Raw genomic sequence first — 22,295 nt, forward strand, 5'->3', positions numbered from 1 at the left:
TTTATTATCTAACTCTATACCCAACAGACATTTAGAATTATTAATCATTAAAAATATTAATTACAAATGTTTTGTTCTCCACAGTGTCATCATGCCAGATCGACCAAGTAAAACTCACACCGAGGAGGCTGATGGCAGACCACCGCACGACTCCCCTCGGGGCAACGGCAGCACTTTATCGCCAGGGCAACCGAAGGCGAGCAACTCTTCCAAGACAACAGCCAACTCCATCAACGGCAGCCAGGATCTGGCTCCGCCTCTTCTGGTGGAGCCCTCCCTGTCCTGTCCCCACACTAACCCTCTCACACCCTTGCCCCCCTCCGATGCGCCGCTCACCGTGGGCTCCTACCCCAGCGCCAAGAGCTTCCTGGGCATGAGGGCACGTGAGCTGTTCCGCAACAAGAGCGAGAGCCAGTGCGACGAGGAGCAGCCGCCACCGCGCCTCGCTGGCCTCGCCCACGGCCTGAAGACTGAGCTGTGCATGGAGCTGCCCTGCCTTGGTTATATCGCCCCCCTTGTACCCGCGCCTTGCCCCTTACCGACTCCACCACCTGTCCCAGCCCCCACCCTCAGCCCCGCCGCTCCTCTCACTGTGCCCAAGAAGGAGCCCCACTCTGAGCCCAAGCAGAGGGCCTCCAGCCAGGAAAGCCCCCGCAGGAAGGCAGGGGTGGGGTCAAGTGGAGGGCGGGGTCATGCGGGGTCAGGGCGCCCCCGGCAGCAGCAGCTAAAGATCATGGACTATAACGAAACGCGTCATGAGCACAGTTAGAAACATGTGGCTGAGCCGGGGGCGCAGGGCCGAGCCGGAGAGACTGAAGATTAATAAAGTTAAAGAAGAGCTACAATTAAGCGAAGAGTACATGTCAGCAACTCTTGGATTCAGTGTTATATGTCCCATTGCGCTGAGTGGACAACAGGATTTCCCCTAGTGTTTTTTTGTTTTTTGTTTTTTTTTTAAGTCTGATTCATTCTTGATAAGGTTACAGGGATACAAATTCAGCGAGGTGTGCCATGTTTGACTTGGGTTATGAAAGAAAGAGGCTCAAAGACGCAATCAAAGTTATCAATTATTTAATGCGACACTGTGAGCCTGACATTTAAAGGGTCAGTCCGCCCAGGCAAGAATAAATGTACATTTTCCCCTCTTAACACTGGTTGTATCAGCCATGCAGATTAGCTGCTGTTCATCCAGATTTTGTATCCGTCTGTGAGATCACTGCCTCCACAGCCAACACAAAGGACACAAATGGTTTTCTGTTTGTGGCTCTCGCAGCATTGAAGATCACATATTAAAAAACTGCAGCAACTGATATCCTGAAGCAGTGTCACTTACTTTGGGTAAGCCACAGACCTTTCTGAGAACCCCTCTCATTACAATTGCTTTCTACTGAAGAAATGGTTCCTTTTGAAAATCGGTCACGGCGAGGTCTGTGGATCATCCAGAGGGATGCGAACACTGTTTCTGTAAGATGTTTAGATGTTGTTTTTAGGCAAGTTCCTTTCACCTCCATTATGTTGGCTGTGGCGGCAGGAATCTGAGACAGACCTCTCAAAACTTAGACAAACTATCATGCTCTACGGAGCCAAGTTTTTTTTTTTTAAATTATTTTTGGTCATGTGGGTGTACTGACCCTTTAAATGCCTCCAATTCTAATCAAATCAGACATTAAACACCAGAAGAGATGTTACATTTGTCCCCATCACCTGTTGGGTGCGCTTTGGCCGAAAAAATGTTAGTGAGATCAGAGTACATGTTACATCGGAGTGGAGGAGGTGATCAGTGTGTTTGGATGTTTGATTTGTTTTGCGGGGGGAGTGTGACCTTTATCGTTGCCGGAGTGAACTGGGGAAAAAACATTTCCATACGAAAACTCCTTTGAGTTTTTTTTGTCCAAAATAATTCAGCAGGAGAATGTGTTGTGTTTACGAATGTGTACGCTAGCGATGCAATCATGTTGGTTCTCGTATTTCAGCCAAGATGCCGTGAGAAAGGTGTATGAAATCAAGAAACGGATGAAGTTTTATGCATTTTTATAAATTCCACATTCCAACGTACCTTTTTAATTTTTTATTTATTCAGCCATGAAGGGCGCTCACAAGTACATATCCTAAATTAGACTCAGACCTGGCAAGTAACACAAGCCCAAGCGATGGGAAAAAAATAAATAATAAGCTTTCCGTTAAAGACGACCAGCTGATCACTCTGAAGTGCCATGCAAACGTTTGTGTTTTTGGCTGAATTCAAACCTCTCTAAACAGAAGTGTTGTTCCTCACGTTGCGGGTCACTTCAGCTGCTACAACCTGGAAAATTAAACCAAACACCTTGTTCAATCAGGTTCCCTCTCTGCAGGTCTGACAAACACAAGAGTTGCCTCGTTTCCTTCTAGGCATTAGAAGTAAACTCTGGTTGTGAGAGTCGTCTAAATCCTGTTGTCCACTGGGAACTCCTGCTGTCATTTCCTTTTGCCTCGCTATCTAAAGCATGTTCAACAATCCACTTTAAATGCCAACCGTAGTAACTACAGCAAACCAAGACAGAAGGTACAATCAGCACAAACTGAAGAAACCAGGACTCTGACAGGAGCTGGAGAATCTGGGACAAAAAGGAAGTTCTTAAAGCAGTGGCTTGTGTTTAACTGTGAACAATAAAGATCGTCTTCAATGTTTTGCACTACAATTCTGAGTGTTGCTTATTTTTGCTGCTTGAAACGTTAAGCCCCTCCGTTTGGTTTGTACCTCTGTGGAGATGAAGCGTCAAGGTGTTTTTTCTTTTATTGCCAGTAAAGGTTGAGTTTGTGTCTGGGACTTTGCACTTTCAGTTGTTGGTTGATGGAAAAAGAGCTGATCCATCCAAGTAAACTGTGTTGTTGTACAGCTCGAATGCAGACGCGTGGAGGATTAAGGATTTTCTTTGATCAGCCCCATGGTATTTGGCCAACCTGGGTAAGAAAGCACAAAAAATTACTTGAATAGTCAATTTGATTTTCAATATTTTTTTATCTCAGCCAAAATGCCCCAAATCTCCTCATTCCATTTCGGTCATTGTGAAGGTTTGCTGCTTTTATTTTAAAAACAATTTGAAAGTGTCACTGTCTGCTGTGCGAAATTCTAATGAGCTTTTTTCACTTTTCGCCTTTTTTTTTTTCCTTATATCGGTAGCATTAAGTATGCAGTGCATGGCCAGATTGGGAACCTTGCAATCAAAGAAGGTAAACAATCTATATCAATGAAACTTTCTCACTTAAGACTATTATATTCAGGGAAGACTTTCACAAGTATTTGCACAAGGCCTCTGCATGGTGATGCAACAAGCAGTTTTGTTCAAAAACCTCTTTTTATATATAAAAATCATTGTTTAAACAACTAGTGAAACTCACTGTCCAACTTGTGATACAAAAATAAGTACAAAAATCCTTTACAGTCAGAACACCACTGAATGCTGCTACTATACTGTAATAATTAATGGCGGTGGTATGATCAGAGCTGTGGGACTGAGCAAAGATACCACAATGGTGATGTAGCGATGACACACTTTTGTGAGCTAACGCGGAAATTGGCATTGTCCTGGTTCCCATGGCAAACAGCCTTTGGAGTATTTTTATTGTAATTTAATTTTTATTTTTGAATATGTTCGAAAATAAGCACTTTTGCAGTCACAGGTTTATCATACTTACATGGTTTAATCAGTGAGATAATCTCAGATGAACACCACCTTCTGTGATTTGCAATGTGTAAATTTAATCGCTAGAAGAAAATAATAATAATAATAATAATAATAATAATGAAATGATAGGACATTTACTGATGTATTTTATGTCATAGAACAAAATGTGTAAATAACAAAAATCCTGTGGTAACCACTTACCTTATTTCAGGCATTTAACTGAAAACCAATTCAGAAAAATAGTACACTTTGAGACTAGAGCACTGGAACCTGATTTCCAGGTTTTAAGATGACAACCTACACCACTGTACAGCTGTGGCTGCAGTGAGGGGCCCGTAGAGGAGACATCTGTCCAGCATCCAGAACTGTGTGCTACACCCCTGGCCCCTGGAATGGCAGTAGTCATTTAATACTAAATAGAAAATACAGAATTAATAAAATGATTACACATGGCATATGTACAGTATATTAACCTGCATAAAAATGCACCATTAGTTTCTTAAGCATTGCTGAAGTTAAGTGGTTCCTGAAAGGAATGAATGCTGGCTCTGCTACATGTTAACATTCATCCCACTGTCTTGTCAGCTCAGAAGCTACAGCTAGAGCCCTGTTAGCTTGGTATAGCATTAACAAGGGAAACCAGCAGCTCAGCTCAGTTCGAAGGTGAAACAGTCCACCTGTCAGCTAGCCTCATTTAAGCTCCCTAATTAACACATAGGGCGTTGGTTTGATGACTATAGCTGTACTTAGCTAAGCTAAAATAACCGCCGCCTGGCTGCTAGCTAGCGTCATGTACGTAGTTCGCGGTGGTGCTAATCTAGCATAACTCGTCAAGAAAGTAAATTAAGAAGCATATTCGCACTCCTCTGTCTGTAAATACAGAGGTGAGTATAAAAACATGTTTTTACATTGTCTTTTTTATGTTTCATTAGGAAATGGATGATAATTAATGTTCTCGGTGTGTGTGCTGCCTTTGTGACAAGTGTTTTAAGCTAACGTTACTGACAGTTGCTGCCACTCAAGCTAAGTAAAATAATGCCTTACTAGTTTAATTAATGCGTTTTATGGTTACCTTTTAAAGTAATGGCAGCTTGTATGGCGTCATATAACAACCATACTGATGCTTGAAATGCTTTCTTTTCCCCTCGGTTACCTTCTTTTTTTATTTATTGAGCTAGAGTTTCCTGTTTGACAGTTTCAGAATAGCTCATCTTGTCTGCCAATTCTCAAAAAAAGCAGTCGAGCACACGTCTGCCGTCATTTCTCCACACATACTGTAGGTGTCCCTGTTTCCATGCTGTTTATATTTACTTTAATTCTGCTGTCTGTTGTCCCGTATCCACCAGAGGACACTGTTGCTCCAAAATAAAAACACTACCGCCGGGCTGCGTAGCCATGTTGGGATCAACAGGTAAAGGCAGGATGGTAAATATGGTGTTACACAGTTGATGATTGAAGATGATTCAGATCCTCAGGCTTTTAATGGCGCTGTTCAGATCGATATATGGCAGCAGCAGTATAGATGATATTGGTGAAAAGTTTTTCGTCCCGGCATATGTATATTTCTTTTCGTTGCTCTGTCACCTCACTTGAGTGTATTTGGAGAGGAAACAGTGGCATCACGCCTTTTTGAAAAAGCAGACAAGAAACTGAGACTAGCAACATAACTGATGCAACAAAAGTTCCTTTACATTGATTTATACAATAAGATCTGTCTTATTAATGAATGTATTTTTTAATGTGTATATAGTATATTTTTTGAAAGCTGTCTGTTGTGTTTGTACTTTTCACGTGTGTGCTCTCTGTATGTACATACATGACTGTGTGTGTGTGTGTGTGTGTGTGTGTGTGTGTTTTCTCAGCTCCCTATTCCCTGGGCCTTGCTGTTAACTCTCATCCTGCTTCCAGGACGGATTCATTTTTTGTGAGTATAACCGACCAAGTATGATTAGTTTATCAAACGCGTGCATATGTATTTCGCGAGAGAGAGTCCAAAAAAAAAAAAAAAGTGGTATGATTAATTTACCAGCATTCCGCAGGGTCAAGGAAATTGATGCAGGATAATTGGGCACATAGGGAATCCTTGGCAATTTGTGCTTTCAGACTCTACTTGAGAAATTAGATGTCAGTGCAAATGTGAAATTGCTCCTCAATGTTCTCAAAGATTCCATGAAAATTTAAACATAAATCTTAAGTATTTCAAGCAAAGGGATTCTTTCCTTTTTTTTATTTTTTTGTGCCAACTTGAAATGAAGCCCTGTGAAAATGATCTGAATGAAGCGAAAGTGTATGGGGGGGGGAGAAGACATCCGAGCTTGTGTAAAGTTGGGGCTGCACTCCGAGGAGGATGTCGGGGCTCTTGCTCTCGGTAAAATCCTCATGCAAGAATTCATTAGATTCTTTTTGACAGGAAGTAAAGTTTGAATTCATCTGAAGATGTGTTATTATAATATTCAAGATATGTACACCTATAATGCAAAATGTAACTCAGGCAGTGCGGTATAGCCTACTTTTTTTTTTTTTCTCCTCGGCTTTCAGTGTAGACGTGAGAAGGTACAAACGTACGACACATGTGTTATATGAATGAGAATGAATTACACAGGAGTGAATAATTGATACAATGGAGTATATATTCATCAAGTTCAGGAGGTCATCCATTGATGAAGTTGCTGTGTGTGTTTTCAGTCTGAAAGAAGTTAGAAACATTTTATTTTGGAAAGCACCCTGACTCTGGTAAACCCCTTAATATTTAAAAGCGTCTTCCTATGCAGTGGTCATCAACTACATTTGATCAATTTAGCATCATTTAGAAGGATTACTAAAAATTAATAAATCATCACCATTACCGAGTCTTATCAAAACGTGTGGGATATTTTATATTCATGCAAGATCAAGATAAACTGATCGCTTAAAAGTCTCGCTCCAAACTCCTAGTTACATTTAAATGTTAGTGTTTATTCCTCACGGACACACAGTGCAAAAGAAAATGCTAAACAAGAATATTTTTGGTAAGCATACTACATACTGACACTCTGGAAAACGGCTTCATTTGTCCTCATTAAAAGCTTAAAAGTCCATGAATAAATAATCATTAAAGAGGATACTTCCCCCCCCCCCTTTTTTTTTATCTTCGGCCTTATGCAAAATACACTCACTGACTAAATAAATATGCTCCATAAAGGCTGTTTAGAAACGCGCCCTCCCCCCTCTACTTTCCACATTTAGATAGCTGACATGCACCTAAAGATCAGATCCTACATTGGCTGTTGGTTTTGGAGGGAAAAATTGGACCTCCGAGAGTCAACTTAACGCAATTAAGTGAGGATGATGAGTCTTTCTCTCTCTGTGCTGCTTGAATCAGTAAGCAAGGCGGAATCAAAACTTAAAGGCGAGAAGAAAAGAAAAGAGCGGGAGATGAGTGAGCACAGACCGGTCCCAGCGGTTTAATTATTTTAATTATCTCAACTCTTTCAGCGTTCCTAAAAAAGAGGCCATTAAAGGATGCCCGTTTGGGTTAATCTGATTAAAAAAACAAGATGGAGGGAGAGATGAAAGGCTGCAGATGTCAGTGCTAATCAGGGGAGTTAAAACTGCTATTTGTGAACTGGGACGGTTGTTAAAGTGGGTAGAAAGTGCGTGCAGTGTGAGTGTTTTTTAAATACGTTTTTCCTCACTTCAAAACACCTCCTTCCTGCAGCCTCTGTTGATAAACTCCCTCTCTCGCATCTCCTCAAACTAACGCCATGTTTGATTCTCCACCACGCTCTGTAACGGAGCTGGCAGCAGGTCAGGCAAACACAGCGCGACTGGAGAGGAATAGTAAAAGTTTAAGTTTCCTCCCCAGTGGTACGGTTTCATTTTTCGTAAAGGAACACCCCATTTGAGGGAGTGATGAAAGCAACATTAGCAATTAGCAGCGCCAGAGTAAATATTTCTTAGATTTTGCAGAAAGTCGGCCAATAAGGCACATCATTATTGATTTACCAGCCTCCAAATATTTATTCAGAGGCAAAAAGATAGTGCCAAACCGCTTCTTATCAAGTAATTTTTTGCCGATAACTTGGTGCTGAAAGTGTTATTTTTTTCTTAAAATAAATGCAGAAGTCAGTTTTCCAATGCAAATTAATTCACCTCATGCATTTTTGAAATGCAGAGTTCATTTTTCTTGATTCTCAACCATCGTATTCTTGTTTATTTCAATATGCATGAAGGTAAAGGGAAAAAATACTGTTGATGTGGGTCAAAGTCATGCAAAACAAGTACAAAACATTTGTGCACGTCAGTCAGAATGACCTTTTAATGTTAAATAATTCTTTCAGTTTCCATGCACACACACAGAGGAGTTAAAAGGTTTTGTGTTCTTGCAATCTTGTTTCATACACATGGTCATATTTTGAATATTCTTGATTTGTTTTCTAATGGACACACATATTTAAATATTCTCAATAGACTCGCAATTTTTCCCTTTTTATGGAAAATGTTCATTTTTCAAAATAAAATTCCTACATTGCTATTTAAAAATCAATTTTAGATGGAACTGACTTGAGAAGATGGAAATTATTTCTGCTGTGCCATTATTTAATGTAGTTATAAGATGTAACATGCAACAGCTCTGCGTCACTCAGCAGGCCAAATGCAACGCTGTCAACTTTGATAATGCAGCGAGTTGTTAAAGTTCCTCTGACTGCAGAGCTTGACATTTGTTCAGGCAAGAATGAGCACAAAACCAGCACAGGTGTTGAGCCACAGCATGGCGAGAGAGGAGGGGAAAGGAGAGAGAGGAGGAAAAAAAAAAAACAAAGATCTACTTTCAAACTAAATCAAGCAGAAGGAATGTCCTGAGTGTGTACAGAGATGGACGGGAGCCCATGCAATATTAAAGCGCCATGTCTGGCAATGCCAACCGTGCCACTCCTCTCCGCGGCTCCCGCCCTCCCGGCTTCCCGGCCATCGGCTCTTCCCTCAAGGTGACACTTCAAAGCGGGCACGCAGACGTGGCAGGCCTGGCTGTCGGCATGGTGGCAGCCCCCCCCCCCCCCCCCCCCCCCCCAACACCCCAACACCCCCACCCTCGTCCTCCTCTTTCTCTCCCGCCCACCACCCATTCTACCTCGCTACCACCACCACCACCACCACCACCACCACCTCAAAGACACAGCTCCTACCCCTGCTGGGCCAGGTCAGCGCCAAGATCCACACCGCTCGCCGCCTCGGGAGCCGCTGTCAAAAAACTCTTCCCCACAAGCTTAATTAATAACGGGCCATTCCTAATGCAAACCCTCTGAATCTGCAGCCTGTTTCCCTCCGATCCTATTGGTGAGTTCTGAGGCCTCGACAGAAGGCAGACAAGGAGAGGAGGGCTGGTTGGGGATGCATCCAAATCATTTGAATTTCGATGATTGGGATTCACATGCATTATTCTCCACGCTTTATAACCTATTTTCTGTGTTGTACAGTGTGCCTGCCTGCCTGCCTGCCTGCCTGCTTGCCTGCCTGCCTGTCTGTCTGAGTGTTTTTTTTTAAAGACGTCTCTCTTCTGCAGATGATTGGAGACACTCGAACCAAAGAATACAGGGCCGGATATATGGCTTGTCTGACAGGTGGGGTAGGAAAAACCTAAATGTACACACATACACACACCCAGTCTGCATCAGCTGGGTCCAGGGCCTGTAATCACCTCTCAAACCTGGAGGGAGAATTTTACCGAGCACGTCGTGATCGATATTTGCCGATCTGTCTGCCCGTATCAACCTCAAATAAAAGCAGAGAGCAGGAGACAAGGCAGCACAGGCAGGTCGTGGGGAGGTCTGCAGCACCCCCGTTTGATGTCTGTGAAAGCGCTCATCAGTGTGTAGAACTGGCTTCATCTCGGCACGGCGGGTCACCGCCGCCTCACCCTGAGCAGCGCACGGCTGATTGTCTCGCTGTCGGGGCGAGCGAGGTTGTTGTTTTCCGAGGTGAGAGGACGGATCTTTTCCGGCAAGCTGGGTTTCGGGTTTTTAATAGGGCCCCAGCTCCGGCACCTCGCAGGCCCGCTCAGGCCGACACGCTGATGATTAGGAGGGGAACTCGTCCAAATTCACTCCTCCTCCTCCACCTCTTGCCAGTCCTGAGCTCATGTTGTTACTGTATTTTTATTAACCGCATGTACTCCTCTGCCACATCCATTGCATTCTTGATGGACTGAGCAGGGAAAAAGTGCAGGCTAAACAACCCCGTGTGCCTCGAGAAGCCGTGGTTAAATGGTACACAGCTCGGAAACATAAGGTCTGCAAGTACGAGCTCAGCCACAAGAGCATTGCGGCATTTAGGGCAAGAAGCTGGTTATGTTAGCTGACACACTGATATAATTAGGTCGTAATAAATAAGAAAGGCAACAGGGAGAGAGGGCGTGTCTCAACAGTGGCCATTAGAGAAACCACATAGGTTGCTTCTTAAGAAAAGAAGTCACCTGTCTACCTGGAAATGCACACACTTTTTCTTTGTCTCACACACATTTACTCAGTGTCCTACTTGCAGAGTCCTTACGAGTGTTGTTCTAAACCCCAGAAGCCCTGGCCCGTTAAGTGAGCTAACTGGGGTGGTTGTAGGCTCAAACCAACCTTAATTAGTACACTTATTGCACAGCGAGGGCAGGTACGAAGACGAGCCTCCGCACTGCAGTTTCCATCAGATTAAGCCTCTTTTAGACGAGGCTGTAACCTCCCACAATGACGCGGTAATTAACTTCATTAGCTTTCGATTCTCTTTTAGTTTTGGCAAAGTGGGTGAGGCTTAGTTTTGGCCTCCGTTGAGATAAGAGATGCAGAAATCGGTTAATCTCGTCTGTCTGCGTTTTATCTCCACCAATGTTGCTGTATTTCACGCGTGCTACCTGCTGTTCATCTTGGCGACATGCATGTGCATGAGCGGGTTGTAATGAGTCAGGCATCGGGTTTTAATAAGCAGAGCTTTACCCACAGATCCTTCTGTGATTTGCATCCATGTCGGACACGAGGCGTAAAGCGGGGTGATTGATTCATGGCTCGTCCCATATTGGAGCGAGAGAGAGAGAGGGAGAGAGAGGGAGAGGAAGACCACAGATTTATTATCAAGCTCAGCGACAAAGAGAGGAAGAGAGTGTGCATATGTTAATCCGCTGGCTGAACGATGATCAAAGACTGGAACAAGCTGAGCCCCGCTGATCGCCTCGGGGCAAACGATGCTCTCCAAGCAGCTGGGAAAGTGTGCAGACGAGGAGTAAACAGATAGTTAGAAAAATCAATAGCCGAGGTTTGGGCCATGGCTTGGTGTGAAGGTCAAAGGAGGCCAGTGTCCGCGGCGCGTGGAGGGAAGTCTGGAAACCGGGGCGCTTTTAGGCCAATTTAAGAGAAGTGATGTGTTTACAGCTGAGTTGTGTCCAGGCATGAAGGGAGTTCAAGCTGAGGTTATGGCTGCTCTGGTCAGCTCGGTGATATGAAAAAAAAAAACAAAAAAAAAAAAACACCACAAGAAAAAAAAAATCAGTTCTGGTTCAGAATCGACATCTAAGGACTGGATTCATGGGCGATGGCATCAGTGTGCGTTTGGAATGAAGACCTCGCGTCAGCTCATTTGGGTTTCAAAGGAAGGAGTTTTTTCTTTTTAGTGTCAAAACACCCTGTGTGGGTCTCGTTTGTTCCTCTTCTGTTATCTCACCTTCTTCTTTAGACTGACCCAAAGTATTCCCACAAGGCCTCTACCTCAAGTACCCACGCTGGCTGGCTGCTTTGGGAATTTGTGCCATCTCTGTGATCCCATCCTCAGGGCTCATTTTTGGTTTGGATTTTGCATTTCCATCGTCGAAAACTTGCTATAGCCTATATGTCATTGTGTAAATATTGTAGACGAGTACCTTCTCCCTCATCAAAGCAGTCACCTCACAGCTTCATAATCTGCTAGAAAATAAAAATATTATCTCTCTCTGCTCTATTAATTATGAATTCATATCTTTGTTTGCCTATAGCTGAATAATTAAGATGACTTAGCTTTTTACCCTCAAGCTTTGGCGTCTTTTGACTTCCTTCACTTCTGAAGTGGATTGTTTTTGTGATTAGTCACTTTGTTTAATCTGGTAATGATGGCACCCCCTCAGGCTAAATGCCTGATTTGTGCTTACCAGTTTATTTATTCATTTGTACTTTTGACGTGTTAATCTGCATAAACGGCGCAGAGCTCCACCAGGACCCCCGAACATCTCTCCACACCTGTCAATTACAGTAGATCTGAGACACCAGGAAGCAGCCACCCTGGTCTCTGCACCTTGATTGGGTTAGAAGTCTGCCTGTCAATCAGCCCTAATCTCCCCGCTCCTGTCAGCGAGATCTTGATATCCAGCCCTTCATCTCCAGCTCAAGCCTGCAGAATTAATTGAGCAGAACTGCTGGTAATTATGATTGATGAGAGAATATGCAGAATGACACAGAAACATACAGTACCACACGATGCAGTGTTTTTTTTCTGTTTTAGTGTCAGTTTGGAAGGCAGTCTGATAAACAGGATAAACTAGGAACGTGTACTGTAATAAAGTACAATTTTTAGGTACTAGCGCTTGTATTTATACTCCCCTACATTTATTTGATAACTTTAGTTAGTAGTTAGTGTGCACTTCACATCCTGCATCATATCCAAACTTGAACAATGAAATAATTGCTTCCGATATTCAGAAAATGAATATCATATTTGATCATTGATTGGAAGATTATGATACATGTGCATTTATTGCTAAAACACTTTGGATACCTCAGTACATGTAACATCAGATACTAGTACTATTCCTATGAGTGAGTTTCACTTTTACTAATGTAGTATAAACATAGTATCTTTACTTTCGCTCAAGTATGACTTTTAGGTTCTTTTTACAACACTGGAATTATTAAGGGAGCTCAAACACTAGCTAAGACTGCACAGCCCTTAAAGTGTGTAATTTATAATCTGCGGCTGCAGTGGACCTGCATGAAGAAACAGAGTTTTCAACTGTGAAAAGTTTGAAGTAATTGAGACTCATGTCCCTGATTTAAGGCCTACCGTCCATTGGTGTGATGGAACGTGTCCAAAAGATCTTTAAATTCCACCCTTCTCATTCACTGTCTATGTTAGCAGCCGTGCAAGGCATTCCGTTAGAGCCGCATTGTGTACAAGAGACTGGGCCTCACATTTGCATTAAGTTGAGGTCTAGGCTACTTTATGTAAATCAGGGTGTCGAGCCCCACACACCACCTTTGGAGACTCCCCCTTTTTAACTAACTGTTCTGTTGATCTGTAATAAAAACAGATTCAGTAGCTGCATGACTTGATTCTTGCCTCAGATTATTTCTTTAACGATTATTCATGTAATATTTTTGTAATGTAAGAGGATGTTTCCAAACTGCGTGAAACCCACAAGCAGTCAGTCCACGAATGAAAGCATTCATCCAATCAAGTGCTGCAGGCAGTTCAGGGTTATAGGAGGGTGTTGCCTGTGTGGCCGGTGTCCCTAAGAGCACCTGTCAATCATCCGTCATGACACCACCTAGTGGCACGCCCGTCAAGTCCAATGCTGGGACAAAACATTGCAGCACAACCCTTTGTGTCCAAAAACATCCCTCTGGCATCTTACTATAAGCCTGTGTGTGTGTGTGAATGGGAGGCACATTGTATAATGCTTTTATTATGAAAACCCTATGCACCCCATTTACCAAATGTGTGTGGCCTATTCAGGAAGATTCTTCTAGAACCAAGGAATGTTTGTTTGGAACTTGTTTGGCTGAAACTTTCCAACAAAAAAATCAGTTGAGCAGTTTTTGAGATACTAAAAAACAAGCAGACATATGGGACCAAAAACAGAAGTTCCTGTCTGTTGATGTACTGTTTACAACATATGAAGAAAACATTCACAAGTTTTGACCCAGGAATTGTTGAGCTGGAGAGTTGACAACTGACCTCTCGCACTGCAGCCTGGCCATTAGCAAATCCTCCGGTGACTTGTCGGACAGTCGGAAACCTATAATTTACTGCAGCATGGCTCAGTTAGCCCTACAGCAGACCTCTGGTTATCTGATGCAAATGCTCCCAAATGAAACGAATGGGAAATATCAACAAGCTCTGAGTAATTGCGGCTGATAAAATATGCATGGGGGTTGTGGTGCCGGACTCGCTTCCCACAGACGCCGGGAAGTTATCTCTCATTACCCGGACTGTGATAAAGTGCGCCGACTTCGACAACTTAAAGTAATGCATTCAGGTCCGTCTAATAAAGGCTGCTGCCCACCATGCACTTGGTTGTGAAATCCATTTGCAGCAGTTTGTTATAGAAGAGAAATATTGTTACTGGCTGTGGCGATTAATTTTCTCTCTCTGCGCTTTGACACATGTCTCCATAGTTAAAAACCCCTGCTCGTGAAGCCTGGATGTTTATTCATCGTAAAACTTAATTTATATACAAGTATTGATGTAGACTGTGTGAAGATTTCACCATAACAACCCCCACAGTACATTTGAAAAGTACGGCCTGGTGCAGTTCTTCATCAGTGTACTGGGGATTACGATATCAACTAGTTTCAACTTGTCTTTGTGTATTTCTTGCCGTGCCGTTATTCAAGACCTCAGCCCTTTTATCTGTCACCTGAATGTCAAGAGTCAGGACACGCTGTGATTCAGTCTGCCATGCAAAACAGCTGTTTGGCTTCAAGAAATCTGAATAATAAAGAGGACAACAAGACGGCTGTCACTGCGAGCACAGCAGGGGATCCAAACTCCACAAACCAAAAACATGGGACTAAATTATGAGGAACGGATGAGGGTCGTTTCACTCACAAAGATGAGCAGCTTTTTTTCCGTGCTGCTGGGAAACTTGTAGTCAGTGGAGATTTGAAAAACATTTGAAAAGGAGAAGACGACGTGGTTTGTGCGTCGAGTTTGAAAATCTAGAAAAAGGTCAACTGAAAGACGGTGCTGATGTTTCTGCATGTTTTCGCCCATTTGCTGCTTTACATCGACTTACTGCTGACTGTTGTCAAGGCTACATAATGTTTTGAATTTTTTTATGACCTTCCAAGGTTATTGGTCTCCTTTCAGCTCAGTTTAGTATTAAAATCAATGTGCAGACTTGAAATTGGCTGGAGATAGATACAGAATCCATCCCAGTGAACACTGTGTCACCTTTAAATTTGTTAACTTAATCTTGGCCAGGTAGCACATCTGAAAGTGGAGCTGCTTCAAGGTTTGACATGGTCGAGTCTGAAGTCTTCTAAAGCAAATTAAAATTCACGACAAGTCTTTCAGGTGTCTTGATGCTGACTGTTAGATTATACGGTGGATGAACATTTTGCTTTTAGAGCTGTTTTAATAGCCTAGTGTTTTATTTCCTTTGAAATTTGGACTATGGCTTTTTAATGTCATCTTTTCTTAAGCATTAACCACTCGGCTCTGGGTGAGGTGATGAACTGGTTTAAACTGGTTGATAATTGAACTAATAAGTTGACATTATAGTAAAAGGTGTTCTTAATTATGGGTTATTTGTATTGAGTTTCATACGGTACTAAAATGAAAGGAATTCAGCAGCTTAAAAAAAACAGTAACACATAATAGATTTTTTTAAATGTATGTTTTGGACGATGTTGGATATCTTTTCAAAGTATTAGATATTTTTAATAAATAGCTGAAACATGCAAAACATCACGTTATCGAGGTTCATTGTGCTGCTCAACCTTTCCAAATTCTAGAAAAAAAAAAAGCTGTCAAAACATGATCCCCTTTTGACAGATAACATTTCTGTGAACTTTGAGATCTGCATGTTGCCCATACAGATGAAAGGATCATCAGCGATTCAGAGAAAAAAAAAAAACTTCACTTCTCAACTAGGGTTAATGCTTGTGGCAGTGCACTGACGTCAACAGCTGTTCTCAAACAAGCTCTTTGATGACTCATTGACAGCGGAAGCTCCCGATTGCCACTTTCGCTAACTGGGGAAATGTCAGCGTCTGCACTCGGCGGAGGCTGATCACAGTCCCTCTACAGCTCTCGCCTGCCAGAACGAGGCAATGATGAAATAGCTGCGGTGTTAATGGATGTGAGAGCAATCTTGACCCTCTGCAAAGAGCAGGCTCTCTGTCTCCATTAAAAAGGGCCTTTGCTTTGGTCTGGATCAGAGCCTTGGCTCTCTCTGTGCCACAGGGAGTATCCAGACAAAGGTAATTGTGCGCCTCCTCTGCCCCTCCACCTCCACGTCAGGACTCAGGGGAGCGCCTGTGGAGGACACGGGTTTTGAAATTGAGAGAAAACACACACAGACACAGTAATGATTAGGTTATTAGCGCGGAGGTGACTAATTACCTAATTGTACTGTCAAAAGGGAGAGCAGGAGGGGGAGATGGGCTGCAAGGTGAGAAGAGGAAAGGGGAGCAAAAGGGGGAGTGTTTGGAGACACATCTCCTCTCTCCTCGCTCCCCGGGCTGGGCTGCAGGGGTGGGTCCCTCTCTACGTCTCTCTTTCCCCGCGGCGTCCCCCCAGCCTGCTGTTCGGGTCCCGGTGACATCTGCTCGTAGCATGGCGTGTCCTCCCTCCCCCCTCAGAGGCCGGAGTACCCCCCACACACACCCCCGCATGCCTCCCTGTGCAGATGTTGCGGTCCCTGGGTCCTGCCTGCGTGGAGAGCGTCAGGCCCGTTTGATGTGTGATGAAACGGAATCGAGCGAGCCACTCAGGGGCTCAGGGAGCACAGGGGGTAGAGGGGTGAGGATGGGTACCAGGAAAGATAGGAGTCGAAGAGAGGGGAGGAACAGGGAGGAAGGGATGTTGGGATACGTCTCATTACAATATCAATCAGGGGCCGGGCACAGCACAGGGTTTGGGATGTCCCTGCACATGAGGTCAGAAACCACAAGAGGAGGATGATAGGAAGGAGGAGAGGGGAGGAAATGAGTAGAGGAGAGGAGGCTAGGAAACAATTGGAGAAATGAGGGGACAGGAAAGGAAATGCTAGTCAAAGAAGAGAATAGGAAGGAAGAGAAGAGGAAATAAGACGAAAGGGAGATTAAACAAAAAAAGGGGGAGAAAATAGTCAATGAAAGAAGACATGGTGAGAGGAAATCGGAGGCAAGGGGAGTGAGAAAAAAGGAAAGGGAAATAGACTGAAGGAGATGAAATGAGATGAGAGCATAGGAAAGGAAGCAAGATGAGTGTGGAGGGAACAGCAGGGTGAGAGATAAAAGTCAGTGAGTGAAAAGAAAGAGGGAGACTGAGGAAATAAGAGGAAATAAAATTAGAGGAGAGAAAACATGAGCAGAGGAAATGAAAGTGAGGAGAGTAAAGTTGACGAGAGAATTCTTGATGAGAATGAGTTGCAAGAAAGAAGACAGGAAAGAAGAAATAAGCAAAAGGAAATGAGAGAGAGTAGGTGTGTGGTCATTAAATGAGAAAAGAGGACAGGAGGACAAACTGATGAGAAGACAAAACGAAAAAACGGGAAGCAAGGAAAAAAGGAAATGCAAGGACGCAAGATGAGATGAACCAAGATGAAAGGAGAGTGAACAAAATGGAACAGAAGTGGATGATAAAAAGGAAAACCATTGGAGAGGAAGCAAAAGGAGAGAGGAGGGACCAAGAGGAGGAATAAAGACACAAAGTAGATGAGACGATAACAAAATACAAGAAATGAGGCAAGAGAAGATGATAAAGAAAGGAAATGAGACAAAGGGAAAGAAAAGGAGAATGAGATGAACATAGATACTAAATGATGGAAAAGGAAAGTGTTGAGGAGGAAATATACATGGAGAAAATGAAATTATAAGAGGAAGCAAGAAGACAGAAGAAAGAGCAAAGAAGAGACATGAAGGGTTGGACAAAGAAAAGGGTTGAAAGGATACACAGGAGGAGAGGAAGAGAAGAAAGGAAAAGTAAGGAGAAATCAGGAGAAGGGAAGCGATAAGGAGAAGAAGCAAGAAATGAAAGGGTAGGAAAAGGTAGGACAGGAGACATAACAAGAAGAGAGGAAATATGAGATGAAGAGAAGAAAGAAAACAAGAGGAAATGAAATTGGAGGAAATGGAATGGGACACATAAGGAGAAAATGTGATAAAAGAAAAGGAAATGAGACATAAACATAGGAAATAACAAAAAGGGATGAAGAGGTATATGAACGGAGACATGGCGTAAGGGAAGGAGACCAGAGGAGAGAGGAAACAGCAAACGAGTAGAAACGACAAGGAGTTAGTCGATGAGAGCGATAACAAGAAAAGGAAGTGACTAAACAAAAGGAAAGGAAAGTAAATCAGAGAAATTGAGAGGAAAGGAAGCTAGGGTAGAGCTGGTCGCAGCAGCTTTCTCTCATGTCTCCTTCCTCCCTTTCTTCCTCCAGCATGGCTGCCTTCCCTCGTCTCTTTGCTCTGAATTCCTCTATATTCCCTCATTTGCTGCTGCCTCTCTCTGCCTGATCTTGCTCCCTGTGCAGTATGTTAATTATTGTTGTGAAAGAATGCAAAGTTAATGACGACGAAGAGAGGGATGATGATGATGATGATGCGATTATGATTACCACTTAGTGCGGGCAGTGCCTTGCCACGTAGAGAAAAAGTTTAACAGGAGGAAGTGGGTGAAGAAGCGCTAACAGGGGACCAGGTGAAGCGATGGATAGGTTAGCAGTTAAAGATCAAAGTGAAAAACAAAGGCGGATTTCAAACGGGCCCAGAGAGCTTGGCAACAGACCCGCGGCTCCTCTGATAATACTTAGATCTATAAATGTTTCTTTATTTATTTATTTATTTTCTTATTTATTTTTAAAATTATTCATCGCCATAATAATTTGGGCCTAACAAGCACTTGAGGGAGACGGCTTCCTTTTGCATCTCTCTCCCCCATTTCTTTAGTTCCCCGCTCCGTGGTGCTGGGAGCTCGGGGATTTGGGGGCACTATTAGAGAGAATTTCTTTTATTTGCTGCTAATGAATGATATGCATGATACTATTTTCTTTTTTCTTGTGTACTTTGTGGGGGTAACTGCGAGGATTGGGGCAGGAGCTGGAGAATTGGACTCTTTTTCAAGGCTTTGTTCATTTAACCCTCTTCTCGCCTTCCGAGCGAGTGCATGAGGTTGTTATCGTCACTTTGCCAGATTTCCAATTCAAATGTGCGATCATACTTCACTTGACACCAGTGATATGGCATAGTTTGACTTTGTTTTTCTATTTTCGCTCACTCTGTATGTTTATGAAATATGGGTTAACTGGTCTGTAGATACAGGAGAGGCACAGCAGGTCTGTAAACATCTCTGCCGCCGAGAGAAATAACTGCACATTTATTGTTTTTGATTCTTAAAAGGATTTCATCAGTTTTTTTGTTTTGTTTTGTTTTGCTTTTTTTATACCTATATAGTTTAAACATAGCAATTTACTCACCGTAATGCTGGGCAGACTCTGGACGATCTTCTGTGTTCGGTTAACTCACACTACACATTTTAATCACCTTCTATGCACTGACAAAACATACCACTGTAATGTCACACTGTACGGGTGAATTGAGCAAATCACGACACGGATGCTCTCACTGAACATAAACCCTGAACCCATGATTGTAATTGTTCGCCAGCAATTCAAACAAGATATGGACTAAAAGAGAAACAGTATGCACCCGGAGCTGGGATTATGCAAACAACTGTCTGTTTAGCAGCGTAGATCAGTTTAATTTCTGTCACAGACAGGATTACAGCCAAAACATGTTAAAAAAATCTACAGTAATATTAAAGGTTCCCTGCTGTTTATAACGGATGTTTGCTCAAAACTGCAACACAGCAGACCTGACTGGCAAGAAATCATCAGTGTCTGTCTATTTTGTGTGAGAGATTAGAAACGTCCCAGAAGCCAACACACATATCCAAAAGTTGTTTGATAGCTTAGCATAGAATTAAATGGTCTGTAAATTGTGTTGATAATGGCCCAACCAAACCATTCAGCTTTCTTTCACAGTTTTCATTAAAGTCGCCTTTTGAACATCTAATAAATCATTTCTAGCAGACAACACTAGTTTGAGGACACAAACCTTTGCACTATGTCATGTTTAGCCAAATCTATGACTATATAGTTTAAACACTGCAACAACTGTTAATCTTAATCTTAAGTACTTTGATACAAAAGTGCATTGCATTCACTAAAGAAATACAAACTACAGTCATTAACATGTCGATGTCTCAGTAACTCTAATAATAATTGTTAATAATTTTATTTTTGTATACAGTGCTATCACATACTTTCTCATATTGATAATTGTCTTATGTGCAGCTGGTAGACAGCTGTGTAGAAAGAGGACATATCCGATCTCATGCACACTGTCAGCACTAAATGTATTTAAAAACGATGTTACAGTCATAAACCTTCACCAGGCATTAAACCCACAGTATAAAACAATATCACTGTACTCACAACCAATCAAAAAAAAAGAATCACAAGTCTATTATCACATCAGTAATTGATCATGTTTATACATAAAATGAGGCAACAGTTTAATGCCTGATAAATTATTGACAGTGAGTAGGAATTCACCTTATTTTATCTCATATTCAGTCCTAATATGTTTTAAATTCTAAACACAATGCAATCTAGTTGAGTGCAGTTTTCATAGTTTTTAGAATTTTCTGTTTTTATTCATAAACAAGTAAAACCAGAAACAATTATTGCAGCCTTAAAGGCAGGTTTTTGTGTTAATAATACATACAAAAAAATAGCAGTAACAAACCAAATGATTAAATCTGATACTTTTGCAGTGTATTCTCCTGATGCTGTATTGTATAAAGTATTTATTTCTGCTGTTTGTGCAGAAATGTTGATATTCACTGGGGAAACACTGACCTTCACCTTTCTATGCAGGATGTAATGCAAATACCTTTTAAAGGGCTCTCTCAGTAGACACACACACACACACGCACGCACGCACGTGCATACATAGACACAGACAAACAAAGGCACACAAACTACTTTGCCTGCAGTGATGGCTGCAGCACAATATTCCAAATGTTAAAACAGCAGCAGACATCAGTGTGCTCTGTGCCGGCGTAAACATGGCCTGATAATGACCTCCCTCCAGACTGGATAGAGCTGCTCCTCTCCCTCCTCTCTTCTTCTTTGGTGTGACGTGGGCCGGCGAGAAACTTTGAAGTCGCCTTTCTGCCACCTTCTGCCTAAATCGGCAGCTTGAGATGGGAGTTGATGGAGGCGCTATTGTCTCCCTTTGGAGCGCGCTGCAGGAGAGGGGTGTGTGATGAATGTTTGAGCAGCGGTGATAAAGCTGCACTTTTCCCATGCTTAGAGTCATGCCAGAGGCTTCACACGCCTCGCCGGTCAGGAGGGGAGAGTCCAGGCAGGGCCGCCCTGATCTTTACCTCCTGCAGTGGGCTATATGGATGGGGCTTCCGGGAGCTTTGGGGTTAAAGGTCGACTGTATAAACACCGAGCAACTCCATAACACACCTGAGAAAAGAGGCCTCGGTGTGTTGATGTGTAGACTCACATTGATGCCTGGCCTTTCTTCTCTTGTAGACACACAGCACAAAAACAAACTTTGTACTAACGTGTGGACGCAGAGGGCTCGTGGTGATGTTTAATTCAACCATATAAATGACCATTAATTAATAAACCTCGTGCTTCAGTCTTATCCATCTTGCATGAGCTGACGTTTAACTTTTAATCCGGCAGCGGAGATGTCGACACATGCTACAGTCTGAATTAAAAACCACCACAGATTGACTCAATTAGAGCAATGCAGTGAGAGGTATCAATCAGACGCAACTTGGAGATGTTAAATCTCCGTCTTTGTTTGTTTCTGCACAGCTTGTTGCTCCCCAAACCCTGAACATCTGTGCAGAGGGAGGGATGTGGAGGGGGGGGGCGGTTGATGGCAGGCCACATGGGGAGGGCCTCCTCTCCCTCAGTCTGTCAGCCCACCTGACTGCTGCTGTGGCAGGCCTGCCCAAGGCAAGACCACAGGCTAGGGCCTCCTTTGGGCCTCCAGCAGGGCTCGCAAGCCTCCCCAAGCCCATTAGAGCACCCCTCCTTCCACCTCCGCCCGGGAGGCCCCCACCCTGCCCTGCAGCCCTCTGCCCCAAGATGCCATCGCTCTCTGTCCTGCTCTGCTCTGCGCTGAAATAACTCTATTGTTTTCCACTGTTTGCCATGTTGTGCGTGTAATAGGAGCGGTTTGGGGGCATGCTTTTTTATTTTTATTTATTTTTCTGCTTGTGCTTGCCTTGTCCTCAGGCTGCAAGGTTTCAAATCAGGCTCCTGAGAGGCTCTGGCTTCGAGTGGTGTGAGAGTATTTTTAGGGAACAAATCCCAGAAAGGCCTTTTTACAGTTACTGCACTAATGTGGTGTGACTGTCAAAGCTTCCACTTGTGTCTGCCGTTCCTCTGAATGGTCCAACATGCAGGACGGATGAAACACTTAACCCGGATTCACAGGGTTTTAAAGCTAAGACAATAGCGGGAAGTATTTCTGTTGTATATTTCTCTCCCTGGTTCTTACATCTTTGATTTAATGAGATCGTCTCAGGAGCGGCTGAGATTCTCAGAGGCAAGGTGAGGTGGGGGGGAGATGATCAGATATTCTGGATATCCTGTGATTCTCTGTCTATTTGAGTCTTTTTGATCTA

General features: G+C 43.1%; 1 protein-coding gene and 2 long non-coding RNA genes across 6 annotated transcripts in view; 2 read left to right on the top strand and 1 right to left on the bottom strand.

The window, feature by feature from the left end:
- tsc1b (TSC complex subunit 1b) overlaps positions 1–2,676 on the top strand; it is a 31,199-nt gene extending 28,523 nt beyond the window's left edge. Inside the window, exon 22 of the mRNA XM_037116386.1 lies at positions 85–2,676. Coding sequence (XP_036972281.1) covers positions 85–769 — 685 coding nt within the window. The 3' untranslated portion in view covers positions 770–2,676. The remainder of the gene's footprint in view (positions 1–84) is intronic.
- LOC119029536 lies at positions 1,602–5,115 on the bottom strand. Of its 4 annotated transcripts, XR_005078014.1 has the most exons (4): positions 4,738–4,966; positions 3,867–4,052; positions 3,676–3,745; positions 1,602–2,940 (listed from the first exon to the last, which is right to left on the bottom strand). It is a non-coding gene; the product is annotated as an uncharacterized LOC119029536 (long non-coding RNA). The 4 variants fall into 4 exon arrangements; XR_005078015.1 differs by lacking the exons at positions 3,676–3,745; positions 4,738–4,966 and adding an exon at positions 4,977–5,115; XR_005078012.1 differs by lacking the exon at positions 3,676–3,745.
- LOC119029535 overlaps positions 4,171–22,295 on the top strand; it is a 47,330-nt gene continuing 29,205 nt past the window's right edge. The window contains exons 1-3 of the long non-coding RNA XR_005078011.1: positions 4,171–4,549; positions 5,012–5,076; positions 5,528–5,589. This is a non-coding gene — a long non-coding RNA (uncharacterized LOC119029535). The remainder of the gene's footprint in view (positions 4,550–5,011; positions 5,077–5,527; positions 5,590–22,295) is intronic.

The sequence above is a fragment of the Acanthopagrus latus genome, chromosome 12 (assembly GCF_904848185.1).
Source record: "Acanthopagrus latus isolate v.2019 chromosome 12, fAcaLat1.1, whole genome shotgun sequence".
Classification (NCBI taxonomy): Eukaryota; Metazoa; Chordata; class Actinopteri; order Spariformes; family Sparidae; genus Acanthopagrus; species Acanthopagrus latus.